We start from the raw sequence: 17,848 nt of genomic DNA on the forward strand, positions 1-17,848 counted from the left end.
AGAGAGTTAGTAGCTTTTGTCAGATTCTGCAAAGAGCCTGTGTCTTAGTCTGGTCTGCCTACAACGCAATCCTTCTTGGATTGCTTAAACAACAGAAAATCATTTCTCACAGTTCCAGAGGCTGGAAGTCCCAGATGAAGGTGCTAGCAGGGTCAGGTTCTTGGTGAGGCCTTCTTTCTGCCTTACAGACAGCTGCCTTCTGGCTGTGTCCTCACTTGGTGGAGATAGAGAAAGCAAGCTCTCTCGGGTCTCCTTTTATAAGGGTACAAATCTTATCATGAGGGCTCTACCCTCATGACCTGTTTGCCTCCCAGAGGCCCATCTCCAAATACCATCCCATTAGAGATGAGAGTTTCAACGGATGAATTTTGGGAGGACACAGACATTCAATCCATTGCGAGCTGTGACCCAGAAATATTTAAGAAATGTAGATTTACACATCAACATCTATGTTGGGAGAAGCTTTTTGGGTTTTGGCAGTCTTTCTTCCATCCTTTTGAACAATTTTTGAGTCAAGCATTCTGTTTTACCCATTGTAGAAGCAATTAGAAAACATAGCTAAACAAGAAGAGACTAAAAGTTACCAGTAATCTTCCCACCTAGAGATGATGAATTTGTAACATTCTAAAAATTGTGATCACATTAGCCCAGAGATAACCACTTGAACATTTAAAAATATATCCTGCCAAAACATTATCTGCACATAAATATGCCAATAAGTATCCAGAGATCTTCCCTCCCTGCCACCATCTCTGTATTGCTCTCTCTTCTTCTCTCCCTCCCATTTTCCCTCTCTTCCTTTCTACTTTATATTCCAGTAAAATTCAAATGAATACCAAAGTAGAGGCAGTAGTGTGGTGTTTCCCATGTGTGTATCATTCAGGATCAGTGATTGTTAACACTTTGGCCAATCCTGATCCTCACCTCCAACCTCCCCCCGCCACCCTTTTTTCCTTGCAATTTGTTTTTTGAAGAAATCAGGGTGTTTGTCCTATAGCATTTCCCACATTCTGGAAACATCCTTGTGGTGTACTTTAACATGTATGGTAAAATGGCAGTATGTTTCTACCACCCTACTCTTTGTTTTTATTTTTATTTTATTAAAAAATATTTTTTTGAGACAGTCTCGCTCTGTCGCCCAGTCTGGAGTACAGTGGCTTGATCTCAGCTCACTCCAACCTCTGCCTCCCGGGTTCAAGTGATTCTCCTGCCTAAGCCTCCTGAGTAGCTGGGATTACAGGTGCCTGCCACCATACCCGGCTAACTCTTGTATTTTTAGTAGAGACGGGGTTTCACCATGTTGGCCAGGCTGGTTTCGAACTCCTGACCTCAGGTAATCTGTCTGCCTTGGCCTCCCAAAGTGCTGAGATTATAGGCGTGAGCCACCGCACCTGTTCCCTACTCTGTTTTTATTTAATTAATCTATTTTATATTCATTTTTCTCTCTTCTTTTGGGTCAGTGAAATATTTTTCATCTTTTGGCATTTAATATATTACATTTCCAAATTCATTTAGAGGTTACTCTAGAGATTACAACATGCATCTTTGACTTCTTTCATTTTTTTCCCACTTTTCCAACAATGTTAGAGCCTTTAATATACTTTATCTCCCTCTCTGTCTTTTGTATTACCATTTAGTGATGAATTCATGAATTTTAATATATTTCGTGTGTTTTAATCCATTATAGTTTTTTATTCCTTTTGATATTCAACTTATTTTCAGAATAATTTTGTATACTTTTAAACATCAAAACTAGGGCTATATTGTAAATATGACAATTGACAGATTTTCAATATTTGTCATTTAATAAGGGTGTACTCCTTCACGCCATCCTTACCTCACCTCTTACATCTATTCTGTTGCCACTCCCTGTCTACTGTATCTCCCTTAATATACTTTTCTTCCTCCCTGCTACCATCCTGGCTCAGGCACCCATCAACTCTTGGCTGGCAGTCTCAACTACACTACTGTAGTAACTCCTACTGGATTCTCTGTTTTTTCCTCTGGACTTCCTCCATGTTACTCTCCTACCTAAAGTATAGTAGTGGCCTGCAGTCTCACTGAAAATACCACTGCCTACAAATTCTTACATAATCTGGCTCTGTCTGTCTCTGCAGGGTCGTCTTTGCTATTCTGTTTCTTACTCTAGCTTTAGTGTAGCTTCTCAAGTGTTTTAAACCCCTTCCTGCTTCAGGTCCTTTGCACATGCCGCTTTCTGTCTGGAATGCACACCACCTGCCCCTATTGCTTTACTAAAACCTCTTCAGGTTTCAACTTGTGTTAAATCCCAAATTCTCTGAATTTCCAACTTAATGAAGTCACCTTGTATAATCTTACAATAGTCTACTTTTCTGTGATAGCACTTTGTTGTATTTATATGTTTATCTATATGTATTTTGTATGCAGCATCTATCTTCCTTACTAAACTATAAGATTGATGAGGACAGGGATAGGGCCAGTTTTGTTTCTCTCTCTGGTGCCCAAGGAGTATTTGACATATAATAATTACTCAATAAATAGTTGAGTGAATAAATAAATGAAAATGTTTGTCATGTTTCTTGAAGAAGAAAACTATATGTTATGGGAAAATATTTTGATTTATTTCATGAGCTAGAATTGAGGAATGATTCATAGTAAAGCCTGGTCTAGACTGGTAAGTATTGAAATTATTTTTTAAATTAGGAAATACATCATGTTTATGAAGAAGTGTATGTGTGTATAGTGTATGTTTATATATAGGCTACATATACATTTTAAAGAATAGTTTAAAAAATCCATGGGCATATACACCTATAAAAAATGGAACATTAACAATAACTTTGAAACCCTCTGTGTACTTCTTTGCAATTTAATTTTCCTCTCAATCTCATCCTTTGCCCAGGAAATAACCACTGTCTTCCATTTTGTGTGTCAATGCTATCTTTTCTTTGCAGTTTTACATACATATGCATGTGTATTTCTAGACATTTACTTAGTTCTGCATGTTTATGGCTTTTATATAGATGAAATCATATACATGTATTCTTCTAAACTTGCTATTATCATTAAAGGTTATATTAATATTTTTGAGAATTGGCCATTTCTTTGTAGCATGGTTCATTCATTGTTATTTTATAGTATACCATTGTAGGAATATACTGCAGTTTGTTTTTCTATTCTTCTATATGGTATGTCTAATTTTGGCTTATAGACAGTGCTGCTACAAACTATCTGCTGGCCCACATGGGCAAAATTCTCTCTGGGGTATCCTTTTGGGAGCAGAATTGCTGGCCATAGGGCATGTGCATCTTCAGATTTCCTAGGTAGTGCCAAATGTTTCTAAAGTGGTGGTAAGTTAGTTACATTAGTAGAGTTTTGGGTTTTTTTTGTTTTGTTTTGTTTTGTATGTGTGTGAGACAGAGTCTTCCTCTGTCACACAGGCTGGAGTGTAGTGGCATGGTCTTGGCTCACTGCAACCTCTGCCTCCCAGGTTCAAGCAATTCTCCTGTCTCAGACTCTGGCGTAACCAGGATTACAGATGCGTGCCACCACACCCAGCTAATTTTTGTATTTTTAGTAGAGATGAGGTTTTACCATGTTGGTCAGGCTGGTCTTAAACACCTGACCTCAGGTGATCTGCCCACCTCAGCCTCACAAAGTGCTGGGATTACATACATGAGCCACAGCATGTGGCCACATTAATAGAGTTTCTAATGTTGACCCCACTTTGTATTTTTGTGATAAACTGAATTGGGGCTTTATCTTTTATATATATGGTTGGATTGTGAGATCTAAAATTTTTAGGATTTTTTTGCCACTATGTTTATTAGTGAGATTGGCTTGAACTTTTCCTTTCTCCACTGTACTTGTCTGGTTTTGCTATCAACATTCTTGTAAAATTGGTTCTCTCTTTTCTTTGGAAGAGCTTCTATAAGTTTTTATCTCTTTTAATGTTTGATAGAACTGATGACCTATTTTTGCATATCTGAAATATATAGTTCAGTTTGGCTTGTTTTTGATATTTTGATAATATCATAAATATGTATCGTTTGTGTTTTGCCTTTTGCTCAGTGTCCCTTGTGAGATTCATTTGTGTTGTTGCATGATGCTTTAGTTTTTTCATTTTTATTGCTATATGGTGTTCTATTGCATGAATATGCCACAGTTTACTGATTCATTTTACTATTGATGGATATTTGGCTGTTGCCAGTTTGGGGCAATATGAACAATGCAGCTGTGAACATTTTAATACATATACTGTAGTGCACATGAACCCAGTTTCTTTAGGATATGCACATCAAGTAAATGTGTTAGGTCATATGGTATGCTTTTCATTAATATCATTAGAAAGTGTCAAATTCCCAAAATGGTTATACCACTTTACACACTCAGTATATGAGTGAGTGCTTTCATTTCTCTACATCATCTATCCCTGCTATTCTCAGATATCTTCACTTTTGCTAATCTAGTGGCTTTGTACAGTATTCTTTTATTCAGTAAATGTGTGGGGTTTTTTTTTTCCACATTTGCTATATAAAAGCCTGAGGCACTTGAGGGTACAGTGAGAGCCCTGCCTTTCTGGAACTTCCAGCATGGACACAGTCTTTAATGACAAAATGAGTAATTAGTTAAGTAATTATAATTGCAAGATGCCGTGAAGAAGAAGAACAGAGTACTTCATGAGTTTATGATATGGGAACCAGAACAAGGGGGCTTCAGTTCCTACATTTGTAGCCAGAGAACCTGTACCAGACTCTACAGTTAACACTGTTGCTAAATCCATCTTTACTCAGTGTGGATTTTCAGGAAGACTCAGAAGATGGACTCAGACACATCTGTAGTTTTTTTTTTTTTTCCCCTTACGAAAGGGTCAGCTGACCTCAATAAATGCAAATATTGCATTGTCAAGTATTTATATTGCAAAAGCTTTTACCTAGCTTGTTATCTCCTGGAGGGTTATCACGAGTGGGAAACCTGTGCCCAAAAATGCCTTAGAAATTTTTGGATGATACTGTAGTATTTGTTATAATGGATTCCAACTGTTTATACTTGTTTTGTAGAAGTAGATGAGAGTGTGCCGGTATGTCTTTCTGGAAAATGGGGCAATCTGTAAAACCTACTTTTCTTCCTCCTGAAATGATCAGATGATTTCAGGCAAGAGTGTTTTTTCTCTGGAGTTACTTGGATAATCACCTTCATTTTCTTAGCTCCTTCAACTGGATGGGATCCTAGCAGTCATTTAATCTTTTTTTTTTCTGCCAGTGCTGAGTCCCTTCTATGATATCCTAGCCAGTTGGTCAACAGCATCTGATGGACCCAGTCCAGAGGCAGGGAATCAATCTCCCAAGGCGTTGCATTCCATTTTTAGAAAGCTCTAATTGTTAGAAAGCCCTGTACTTTCTAAGAAAACACATAGCCTGCAGGGTTTTTCTGTTACTATAAAATGTTGAGTACTTGGTGTGCAAGAAGACCTAATGTGAAAGATTTCCTTCACCTGGACGAGAAACAGGGTGCCTCTTTTGAGTAACATCCTTTGCCTAGGGCAGACAGCCTTTAGATGGTGCTTCAGTCAGAATTGCCAAGACCCATGTTTGTGAAGTCTCACTGTGGGATTAAATGGCACTAGATCCTGAGCAACAAATTAGCCCCTGGGGGTACCTTGCCATTGTCGCTGCCTCCGCTGCTAGTTCCTTCAGTTGTGGAAAACCTTTTTGCCAGCATTCGTGCTTTCAGAAAACGATGATTTTCTTTTTCTTTTTTTTTTTCCTGGGTCTCACCCTTTGTAAATGTTGCTTATGCTTGCAGTGCAAATGTCAACTGAGGGATTTGTGGAGACAAACAGTTTCATTCTGCAATAGACTTGGAGAGACTATTTTAAGGGGTAATTCATTGCTGACTTTTCTAGATAACCTTGATAAAGGCACTTCAGAATTGGGGCTTGGGGATTTTCCACTGTAGCCTTGCATGTTCCCTTGGTTATTCTTTTGTTTGGTTCATAAGATTTGTTAGCCCAGTTGGAGCTTAATTTTGCCACTGTTTATTTTAATTTTCCCTCTTTCCATTTAAGCTGAGCTTTTGCTCTGCAAATCTCTGGTTTTCCCATGCTTCTCAGTGGCTTTAACACATCTGTATCTGCTACTGGAGCCAAAAGGTTGTTTTAAGAACTGCTTTATTAAGTACCAATTTTACAGCTCCTCATTGCTTTGTTTGCAGAGGTTCAAATTGATTAGTAGAGCTTCTGAGGCTGTTGCAGATAGGAGTAGAGCTGGGTAATGGAGGGAGGTGTGATACTCAGTGGAGATTCTGAGTCCCAGAGATTCATTCAAATTGGCTGTAGTTGCACTTTTCCCAAGCCCACCACTGGGTACCTTTTAAAGCCAGCACAGTTTCGGCTCATGATTGAACAGCGCAGAACTGCCACCTCATCACCTTTTCTACTAAGCCCAAGAAAGGAATATGGGGATTTAGAAGCTAACTTTATTTATTTATTTATTTAGAGTTAGGGTCTCCCTCTGTTGCCCAGGCTGGAATACGGTGGTGGTGATCAATAAGATTTTTTTTTTGAGATGGAGTCTCACTCTGTCACCCAGGCTGGAGTGTAGTGATGTGATCTTAGCTCACTGCAACCTCCCCTTCCCGGGTTCAAGCACTTCTGCTGCCTCAGCCTCCCGAATAGCTGGAATTATAGGCGCCTGTCACCATGCCTGGTTAATTTTTGTATTTCTTAGTAGAGACAGGGTTTCACCATGTTGGCCAGACTTGTCTTAAACTCCTGACCTCAGGTGATCTGCCCATCGTGGCCTCCCAAAGTGCTGGGATTACAGGCGTTTTTGTAGTCTGGGCCTCACTATGTTGCCCGGGCTGGTCTTGAACTCCTGGCCTTAAGTGATTCTCCCACCTTAGCCCTCCAAAGCACTGGGATTATAGACATGACCCACTACTGCACCTGGCCTAAATATGATTTTAATTTCTTAAGAACTTAGCAAAGCTCGTGATTTATATGTATACCCTATATGTAATCAATTTTATTAATTGATTTGTAGTTAATTACTTTAAAAAGAATATTAAGTGAGAGGTCTCTTATATGCTTTTAAACTAAGAGTTTTTGAGAGACCTCCATGCTCAAAATTGAGGGAGAAGAAAGGAGAATAAGATATAGCTTGCACTTGCTAAGAGTATTGGAGTCTCTTAGTGATAGATGTTTCCTTGGAGACAAGCTGTATTTTCAGTTAGACCAGAATGAGATCCTTGTGTGTGGGAAGAAAATGGTTTTCTTTTCTGGCAGCTTTCTTGGAAGAGAGAGAAGCAAAAAAAAACCCAACAACAACAAAAAAACCCTACAGAACCCCCAAACCTTCCTCTGCCCCCCCCACCCCCCCAAAAAAACCCCACATTATTTGATCATTAATTGCTTTTGACTGTGTCAGTCTGGGGCAAGGAGAGAGAAAAATCCAAACGGAAAGGTTTAGCGCCATGTTTTGATGGCCCCACGGGGGTGATTCCTCTGCGCAGCACTTTCACACACTCTCATTCAGTTTGCATCTGGAATTGGGAGAAACTTTTTTCAGTTAATGAATTACATTTGTTCCATTTCTCCCTCTCTCCAAAACCATTAAGTTCAGAAAAAGATTTGCATCCAACAGGACAAAATGTTTTTGTTTTTATTCCCTTCTTCGTTTAAGAGCTTAAGTAGAATGAGATCTAGCTATCTAATTTATTTATGGTTTCAGTTGGCTATAATCTTCTTATTTCAGAGAAGGGCCATTTAGGTTAAGAAAAATGTTCTGCCAATTAAGGAAAATACTGTGGATTATTTTTAAAAATTAGAAACAGAAATGAATAAAAACTCATAATTCTGCCACTCAGATGCCACTGTTGTCATTTAGATATCTTTCCATTTGTTCAGTCTTCTGTTCAGTTATTATTTATTTAGTAAATATTTATTTCCTGTTAAATGCTGGGAATTATTTTAGGTACTAAGGATATAGCAGTTAAAGTAGAAAAATGGTCCCTTTTCTTTTGTTTACTAACATAAAATATAAAGCTATAAATTTCCCTGTAAGCACTGGTTTAGCTGCATGCTACAAATTTTGATGGTATGTTTTCTTTGGCATTAGTTGAAAATATTTTCTAATTTCTCCTGTGATCTTTTTTATTTGATCCGTACTCTAATTGGAAGTATGCTGTTTAATTTCCAAATATTTGGGATTTTCTTATATATCCTAATGGTATTTATTTCTAATTTTGTTGTGGTTAGGGAATATATTCTGTATGATTTCAGTTTTAAATTTATTGAGATATGTCTTGTGTCCTTCCACATGGTCTGTCCTGGTAAATGTACCATCTGCCCTTGAAAACAGGATCTCTCAGCCAGGCGTGGTGGCTCACGCCTATAATCCTAGCACTTCGGGAGGCTGAGGTGGGCGGATCACCTGAGGTTGGGAGTTTTTTTTTTTTTTTTTTTTTTTTGAGACGGAGTCTCGCTCTGCCGCCCAGGCTGGAGTGCAGTGGCCGGGTCTCAGCTCACTGCAAGCTCCGCCTCCCGGGTTGACGCCATTCTCCTGCCTCAGCCTCCCAAGCAGCTGGGACTACAGGCGCCCGCCACGTCGCCCGGCTAGTTTTTTTTGTATTTTTTAGTAGAGACGGGGTTTCACCATGTTAGCCAGGATGGTCTCGATCTCCTGACCTCGTGATCCGCCCCTCTCGGCCTCCCAAAGTGCTGGGATTACAGGCTTGAGCCACCGCGCCCGGCCGAGGTTGGGAGTTTGAGAACAGCCTAGCCAACGTGGTGAAACCTGTCTCTACTAAAAATACAGAAATTAGACGGGTGTCATGGCGCACGCCTGTAATTCCAGCTACTTGGGAGGCTGAGGCACAAGAATCACTTGAACTCAGGAGGCGGAGGTTGCGGTGAGCCAAGATTATGCCACTGCACTCCAGCCTGGGTGACAAAGTGAGACTGTCTCAAAAAAAAAAGAAAGAAAAAGAAAACAGGATCTCTTAGTGTTAGAACTATTGACATTTTTGGATCAGATAATTCTTTGTTATTGGGGATAGCCCTGTGCATTATAGGATATTAAGCAGCATCTCTGGCTTCTACCTGCTAAATGTCAGTAGCATCTCCCAAGATACAACATTGAAAAATGTTTCCAGACATTGTCAGATGTCTCCTGGAAGCCAAATTTCACCTGTTGAGAACTACTGAGTTGAAAAGAATATTTGGCAGTTGTTGGGTGTAGCATTCTATAATCGTTAGATATGTTGGTTGATAAAGTTATTCAGATCCTTTATGTCTTGGTTGACTTTCCTGCTAGCTTTTCTATCAGTTGCTGAGAAAGGAACATTAAAATATTTTTGTGGGATTGTCCTATTTCTCCTTTTAATTCTGTCAGTTTCTGTTTTATGAATTTTTTGACTTTTTAAAAACAACTTTGGTGAGGTATAATTTACATGCCATAAAACCTATCCAGTTAGTGATTTTTTTTTCTTTAAGTAATTTGCTGAGTTGTATAACCAGTACTATAACCTAGTTTTAGAAAATTTTCATCACACCAGTAAGATCCAGTTAATTCCTGTTCCGTTTGAGGTCACTACTAGTCTGCTTTTTGTCTTTAGAGTTGTGCCTTTTCTGGATGTTTCATGTAGATTGAATCATACAATATGTGGTCATTTATGTGTGACTTCCTTCACTTACATAACATTTTTGAGATTCAGTGGTGTTGTGGCATGTATCAGGAGTTTATTCCCCTTTATTGGTGAAATAGTGTTCCAGCTTCATATGTTTTTGAGACTCTGGTGGGGACTCTCCATATTTGATTGTTGTGTTTTTCTGATAAGTTGATATTCTTATCATTAGGAAATGTCCTCTTTTATTTCTCTTAATAACTTTGTCTTAAAATCTATTTTATTTGATATTAGCCCTCTACAAACTTATGCTAACTCTTTGCATAGTATGTCATTTTCCAACCATTTACTTTCAATCTGTGTCTTTATATATAAAGTTTAGCTCTTGTGGATGGCATACAAATTGGTATTGTCTTTAAAAAATCCGTCATTCAATATTTGTCTCTTATTTGTAATTATTAGTCCATTAATGTTTATGGTAATTACTGGTATAGTTGGATTTTGTTTTCTATTATTTCCTCTATTTTTTGTTCTTCTCTTCCTCTTCTGTATTTTCTTTTTGAATTATTTGAATAATATATTTTTATAATTCCATTTTAATTTTCCTCTTGATCTTTTCTGAGTACATTTTCGCATGCCTATGTGTATTTTTAGTGATTTTGCTAGAGATTACAATAGATATTCTTTACTTTTCACAGTATCCTTACAGATAATGATACTATTTCACCTGAAATCTAGAAAGCATGTAAATGTATAGGTGTATATTCCCTCTGCTCCCACTCTACCTTTTTCTTTATGCTGTAGTTGTTATATGTATTACATTTATGTACAATATAAATCCCACAGGACAGTGTTATGCCTTTTCCTTTAAAGAGGAAATTATTACACAAAAAACTATTACACAAAAATTAAGAGAAAAAAAGTCTTTTTTATTTACACAAATATTTATCATTATTGATGCATTTTATTCTCAAGGATCTGGATTTCAAACTGGTGTCATTTCTCTTTGGCTTGAAGAATTTCCTTTCACCTTTCTTGTGATGCAGGTCTGTTATATCAATGAACTCTCTTCATTTTGCCTTCATTCTTGAATGATCTGTTTATGGCATATGAGAATTCCAGGCTGATCACTTTTTTCTTTCAGCACATGAAAGATGTTTCACTGTCTTCTGGCCTCCATAGTTGCTGATGAGAGGTTAGCTGCCAATTGAACCATCCTCTTGTCTTTTTTTTTTTTTGGTCTAGATGTTTCAGATTTGCTTTTTATTTTTGGTTTTCAACAGTTTGCCTGTGAGGCACCTTGGCTGACCTTCTTTGTATTTATCCTGCTTGGTGTTGGTTGAATGTCTTGAGTCTATTAATGGATGCCTTTCACCAAATTTGGGAAATATTCAGCCTTTATTTTCTCAGATAGTTCTACTGCCCTGTTCTCCCTTTTCTCCCCTATTAGGACTCTGATTATATGTACAGTATTAGCTAAAAGATTCCTAAGTATCTGTTAATTTTTACTTCAGTCTTTTTTCATTAGTCCTCATTGGGTGATTTCCATTGATCTGTCTTCATATTCACTTGTTTTTTCCTCTGTCACCTCCACTTTGCTGTTAAATTCATTCAATGTATTGCGTTTTTCAGTTCCGGAATTTCTGCTTGATTCTTTTATATTGTTTCTATTTCTCTACTGGGGTTTCACGTTTTTTGATCCATTGCGAGTATATTTTATTTTATTGATGATAGTTATAAGGGCCTCTTTAAAATCCTTATCTGCGAATTCCAACATCTGGGTCATCCCAGGATTGGTCTCAGTTTATTTTCTTTTAAGAATGTCTTAGGTAAGTCATTTGTCACATATTTTAACTTTGGATCTTATTCAGAACATTGAGAATGTTAAGTGGCAGAGACACTGGATTCTGTTAGATTTCTTTTTTTTTTTTTTTTGAGATGGAGTCTTGCTCTGTTGCCCAGGCTAGAGTGCAGTGGTGAGATCTCAGCTCACTGCAACCTCCACCTCCCGGGTTCAAGCGATTCCCTTGCCTCAGCCTCCCAAGTAGCTAGGATTACAGGTGCCTGCACCGTGCCCAGCTAATTTTTGTATTTTTAGTAGAGACGGGGTTTCACCGTCTTGGCCAGGCTGGCCTCGAACTCCTGACCTAGTGATCCACCTGCCTCCACCTCCCAAAGTGCTGGGATTACAGGTGTGAGTCACTACGCCCAGCCAGATTCTGTTAGTTTTCTTTAATGCATATTGAGTTTCTTTAGTTTTAACAGGCACTTATCTTGGTTGGATCCAAACTATTCACTATGTTTCTTGGGTGACAGCTTGAATTTTGGGTGGCAGCCATTTTGTTAATAGCCAAGTTGCTTTGTGTGTATTCCATGCCTGGGTGGATCAGGGGCCAGCCACATGTGGGCAGAGTTGGAGATACCCTCTTTCCTTTTTTTCCAGTGGGCATGGTTTCCCAGATTTAGTCTTCCGGCTTGCAGACCGGGAAGACTGCGTTTCCCCCTCAGCACCCCCAGCTAAAGGCCATGAAACCGTGAACTCGTTATGTACGGCTATCCTCCTCTAAGTGTGGACTCCCCATGTGCTTGCTTGTGTTCACTCTCCAGTGCCTTCAGGTAGCTGCTTTTAGTTTTTGGTTATGTGAGTTTATAGTTTCTGGTTTTCTGGAGAGTATTGGTGTGCTAGGATCTTAGTTACTATGGAAGCCAGTCTTTTGAACTTTCATTTTAGTGAGGGGGAGATGGACAGTAAACATATAAAAATAAAACATATAAAAGGATAAGTAGTCGTATCAGTTATCTATTGCTTTGTCACAAACCACCCCAAAACTCTGAGCCTTAAACTATCATTTTTTATTATAACTCATGCAATGGTGGGTTGGCTTGTGGTCGACTGGTCTAGGCTGGGCTCAGCTGAACTTGTGTATTTGTAGTTCAGCTAGCCCACTCACATGTCTGCAAGATCATTAGGAGTTTTACTCTAGATTGGGCTTGGCTGGATTGCGTTAGTTAGGACAGCTTTCCTCTATGGATCTCTCCTCTTTCTGGGAGCAGCAGGCTAGCCTGGGGTTATCGTTCTTATGGTGATGCAAGAGAGCAGTTTCTCAAATGCTTGTTCTGGCTTCTGCTGGTAACTTGTCTTCTAGCATCCCACTGGCCAAGGCAAGTCACATGGTCGCACTCAGACTCAAGGGTGGCAAAACATAATCATCTCTTGATAGTATCTGTGAAGCCATATGACAAAGAAGCCAATAGAGGCAATGGTGAGGATTTGGGGCTACTAATGCATCCTACCATGGCAGAAATAAATGGCATTAAAAAATTAAAACAGGATGGTAGAGAATGCCAAGGGAGGGGATGCATGTGTGTAAGTATAAAGATGCCTTTTTTTTAAATACAAAATTGGGATTAAATTATATATAGTTGTATAACTTTATCCTACTTTTTCATTTAGTATGATAACCACAATGTAGAAAGACATTCCCAACTTTTTGACCATTTTAGGCCACTTAAAATTTTTTACCACTTCCTAATTTATTGAGTCCTTACTTTTTAAAGCACTTCACATGTACTATCTTATTTCCTCCTTACAACAGCTTTATGAGATAGACACTCTTGCTGTCCCCACGTTACAGATGGGGAAACAGGCTGAGTAACTGGCCTGAAGCTATCGACTTTATAAGTGGCAGAGACAGGATACAGATCTGGGCAATACCCATTCTTGTGTCTCAGTATCCATTCCCGTGTGTACTTTTTTTTTTTTTTTTTGAGACAGGGTCTCCCTCTGTCACCCAAGCTGGAGTCAGTGGCACAATCTCAGCTCATTGCAACCTCCGCCTCACAGGTTCAAGCAATTCTCCTGCCTCATCCTCCAAAATAGCTAGGATTACAGGCACGTGCTACCATGCCTGGCTAATTTTTTGTATTTTTAGTAGAGACGGGGTTTCACCATGTCGGCCAGGATGGTCTTGAACTCCTGACCTCAAGTGATCCACCTGCCTCAGCCTCCCAAAGGGTCGTGATTGCAGGCGTGAGCCACCACGCCTGGCTCCCGTGTGTACTTCTGAAAGTATAAAAGAGAGCATACACATCTCTGAATATTTCTTCAGATAACTTCTGGAATTTTGGGTCATAGGGTAGTTGTCACACTTTAAAAGGAATGTTGTTTTCATTTTGCTGCTAATTGACTGAGCACCTGAAGGTTGTTGCCAACTGTTCCTGCTACTCCGGGAACAAGGCAGTAAAACCCCAGGGTTGTCAGTGAATTAGTGGAAAGTAAGCACTTACTCAGTGAGCTTTGAGATATATGAGATCCAGAATTAGTGTGGGGTGAGCTGTTGAAGGCTGAGAGACAGCTGGGGCCACTGAACCAGCTCGGCTGAGAGCTGCCCACAGTATGGCGGGCCTGTGTGAGCCCAGGCTCCACGCCAGCCCCAGGTCTGGTCATTGTCATGGACAGCACAGGGCTCTGCATGTGATGACCACTTCCTGGCCAAAGAACAGCTTTATGTGTGGTCAGTGCGATTCTGCAGCCCATTGCCTGTCAGGCTCCCTGGCCTGCCACACGGTTTGAATGATGGGGCAAGGGAGAAAGGGAGTGATTTCAAGGGACTGGCAAAAAGTGGAAACAACTCAACAAGGGATGGTCATCTGGGTGATAGATTTTGTAAGTCTCTTGTCCTTTTTCCGTTTCCATTTTTTGTCACTCTGCAATCTGGGCTATATGGATATTTAGTACTCCCTACTTTGAAACAATGGGAGAAATGAATGGAGAGGAAGAGAAATCTGGTTGAGTTTTAACTATTAAAAGCTGTGAGTCAAAACTGGGATAGGGATGAGGTTAAATTGAGAATTTGGGATTTTCTCTAGATTGGGTTGCTTTTGTGGTAATTGGGTGCCAATGAGTATACATGTCCATGCAGGACTTTAACTACAGTTATGGTTTTTATTGCAGTCAATGATTACCTATACATGTTCAAAGTGTTATCTACTACATATTTCATGCCTAATGTATTTTTTCCTGTTTTTGTTTCAGGTTAGTAGCAAAGATGAAGATTTTCTTGACCTTTCTGTTGATGTGGAGCAGAATACATCCATTACCCACTGTCTAAGGTAACCTTATGAACTCTGAGGCAGTTTGAGCTTTTGATCAGGCTTGTAACTAAGTGGGAGAGAAAATCCTGTATTTCTTCAGGACATAATCTACCCTCCTCTTAAACCAATATGATCGTATTATTTTCTATCTCTCCTTTCCCAAGAGAGATTATGTGGTCTGGAGAAGAGTCCCACTGAGAAAAAAGAGCATAAAATAGAAGTAATTGGTTGTTAAATTTAAAAATAAAATGTTACTCTTTAATGCAGATGTAGGCTTTGGCCTTCATCAATCAGTGTTGCTCTTTCTTACACACACCCACATACACACACACAGTCTCTCTCTCTCATACAATTAAGTTAATAAAGGCTATAGATGCCTATGATTACTCTTTTTCTAAGATAATCTATTTTATTATTTTAAATATTATGCACTTTGGGCTGAGAACTAATGAAGGAGTTGCCTGTTCCTCCATCTTTTAAGCATTCTATGGAGATCATCCATGGAAAGAAATTCTTTCTCATGAGGGTGAAGAGAAGATAAGGAGCCCTGAGTGTAACAGTAATGCTTGCCCAGGATTACTGTAGACATTTTTATTGACTTGTGCATTGAAAATGTGCTCAGAGTTGTTGTAAAGACGTAATTCCCTTTGAGCCCCTCACTCCCTTCTGCCTTTCTTCCTTTCAACAGGAGGCCATGAGTGCTTATAATTTGCCTGGTTGTGTTGTAGACACTGGGGATAGAGGAGTGAACCTGACAAGGCCTGTGCTTTCACAGCACTTACATTCTAGTGGGAATGCACAGACAGTAATCATTGCTTTGAAGGAAATAAAACAAGTCTAAAGAGTGGCTGGTACTGGAGGTGCCTGTGTAGACCAAGTGGTCAGCATGGGCCTCCCCAAGGCTTGGGGTGTTCCAGCAGGGTGTCAGAGACATTGTTATAGTATCATAATTTTTATGAGTAAGGGCCAGATGACAGAACCTTTATTTCAGGAGCTCAGGTTACTTGGAACCTTTTAGAAGAATAGATTAAAGGGATTTGGCTGTGGTGGTTGCAGTTAGAAAGCCATCTTTCAGGGAAAAGGCACCAACAACAGCTTGGAAGAGCTTCTTGGTTCATCTGGGTGTAATGTATTGTGTGAGCTGGGGGCTGATTGCGTTCCCATTTCCCAGGGCTCAGAGTTCCCCACCCTGGCACTGATAGTTACCTGAGTGCTTCTTATTGGTTTGGCTTTTCTGCTTGTGTCCAGGTGTCTGGGACAAGTTTGTAATTTCTTTGTTTGCAAAGAGTTTTATAGGCCATGATGGCCTCTTTTTTCTTCTGAATGTTTCTGTTTACGGCATGAGTTTCTGTATTAGTCCATTCTCAGACTGCTATAAAGACATACCTGAGACTAGGTAATTTATGGAGAAAAGAGGTTTGATTGACTCACAGTTCTGCAGGCTGTATAGGAGGCATGGCTAGGGAGGTCTCAGGAAACTTACAATCATGGTGGAAGTGAAGGGGAAGCAGCCACAGGAGAGAGAGAGAGAGAGCAAAGGGGGACGTGCTACACACTTTTAAACCCCCAGATCTCATGAGAACTCACTGACGATCTTGAGAACAGCAAGGGGGAAATCTGCCCTCATGATCTAGTCACTTCCTACCAGATACCTCCCCCAACATTGGAGATTACAATTCAATATGAGATTTGGGTGGGGACACAGAACCAAACCATATTATTCCGCCTCTGTTCCCTCCCAAATCTCATGTCCTTCTCACATTTCAAAACCAATCATGTCTTCCCAGCAGTCCCCCAAAGTCTTAATTCATTCCAGCATTAATTCAAAAGTCCAAGGCCAAAGTCTCATCAGAGACAAAGCAAGTTCCTTCTACCTATGAGCGTGTAAAATAAAAAACAAGCTAGCTACTTCCAAGATACAATGGGAGGTACAGGCATCAAGTAAGTACTCCCATTCCAAAAGGGAGAAATTGACCTAAACAAAGGGGCTACAGGCCCCATGCAGGTCTGAGACCCAGCAGGGCAGTCATTAAATCTTAAATCCAAAATAATCTCCTTTGACTCCATGTCTCACACCAGGGCACAGTGACACAAGGGGTGGGCTCCCAAGGCCTCAAGCAGCTTCACCCCTGTGGCTTTGGAGGAGCCCTTGCAGGTGCTTTCACAGGTGGGAATTGAGTGCCTGTAGCTTTTCCAGGTGCACAGGGTGGGCTGTTGGTGGATCTACCATTCTGGGGTCTGAAGGGCAGTGGCCCTTTTCTCACAGCTCCACTAGGCAGTGCCCCAGTGGGGACTCTGTGTGGGGGCTTCGACCCCATATTTCCCCTCTGCACTGCCCTAGTAGAGGTTCTCCATGAGGGCTCCGCCCCTGCAGCAGACTTCTGTCTAGACAGCCAGACATTTCCATACATTCTCTGAAATCTAGGTGGAGGCTTCCAAACTTCACCTTTTGCTTTCTGCACACCCACAGGCCCAACGCCGCATGGAAGCTGCCAAGACTTAGGGCTTGCATGCTCTGAAGCAACAACCCAAATTGTACCTTGGTGCCTTTTAGCCATAGCTGGAGCTGGAGTGGCTGGGATGTAGGCTGCCATGTCCTGAGGCTGCAAGGTGTAGTGGAGGCCCTAGGCCTGACCCGTGAAACCATTTTTCCCTCTGTGAGAAAACATTTTAAATGTTTTGTTTTCAAGGCATAATAAATCTAAGTACTGTCAGCCAGCCTGCGGTTGTGACAAACTGCACAGCTCATGGCACCTAGAAAGTCACTATAAGTGAACAGGATATAGAGGAGGGGTCAGCACATAAAAGGGAAGAAAGTTTTGTTATTGGGAAATTGAAACTTAAGCAGGGAAGGGGACTGGGGTATGACCTTATGAGGGAATAATGAAACTTAGGCAATGTCCGGGAAGATTGTAACCCCATAGTATTCAACCAGTGAGGAACTGAGGGAGGGACTTGTGTGCTAGGAGATAGATTAGCTACTGAAATTAGCTGCTGTACCTGCCCCTGGTGTGCCTGCCTACCAGACATCCGATTTTGCAAGACTACCATTAAAAGTCTTGTTTCCACTGTTCTTTGTGACTCTAAGTCCATTCTTTGGGTTTGGATGGGTGAGTGTGTTTCTCACACCTCTTAGGCCTCCAAGCCTGTG

At 40.3% G+C, this 17,848-nt stretch overlaps 1 protein-coding gene across 2 annotated transcripts in view; it reads left to right on the top strand.

Moving 5' to 3' along the window:
• Nucleotides 1-17,848, top strand: part of USP46 (ubiquitin specific peptidase 46) — a 69,284-nt gene that overhangs the window by 34,397 nt on the left and 17,039 nt on the right. For both annotated transcript variants that reach the window (XM_033214698.1, XM_033214699.1), the window contains exon 5: nt 14,639-14,715. In XM_033214698.1, the coding sequence (XP_033070589.1) occupies nt 14,639-14,715 (77 nt within the window). The remainder of the gene's footprint in view (nt 1-14,638; nt 14,716-17,848) is intronic.

This window comes from Trachypithecus francoisi, unplaced genomic scaffold, assembly GCF_009764315.1.
Source record: "Trachypithecus francoisi isolate TF-2019V2 unplaced genomic scaffold, Tfra_2.0 Lachesis_group1, whole genome shotgun sequence".
Taxonomy (NCBI): Eukaryota; Metazoa; Chordata; class Mammalia; order Primates; family Cercopithecidae; genus Trachypithecus; species Trachypithecus francoisi.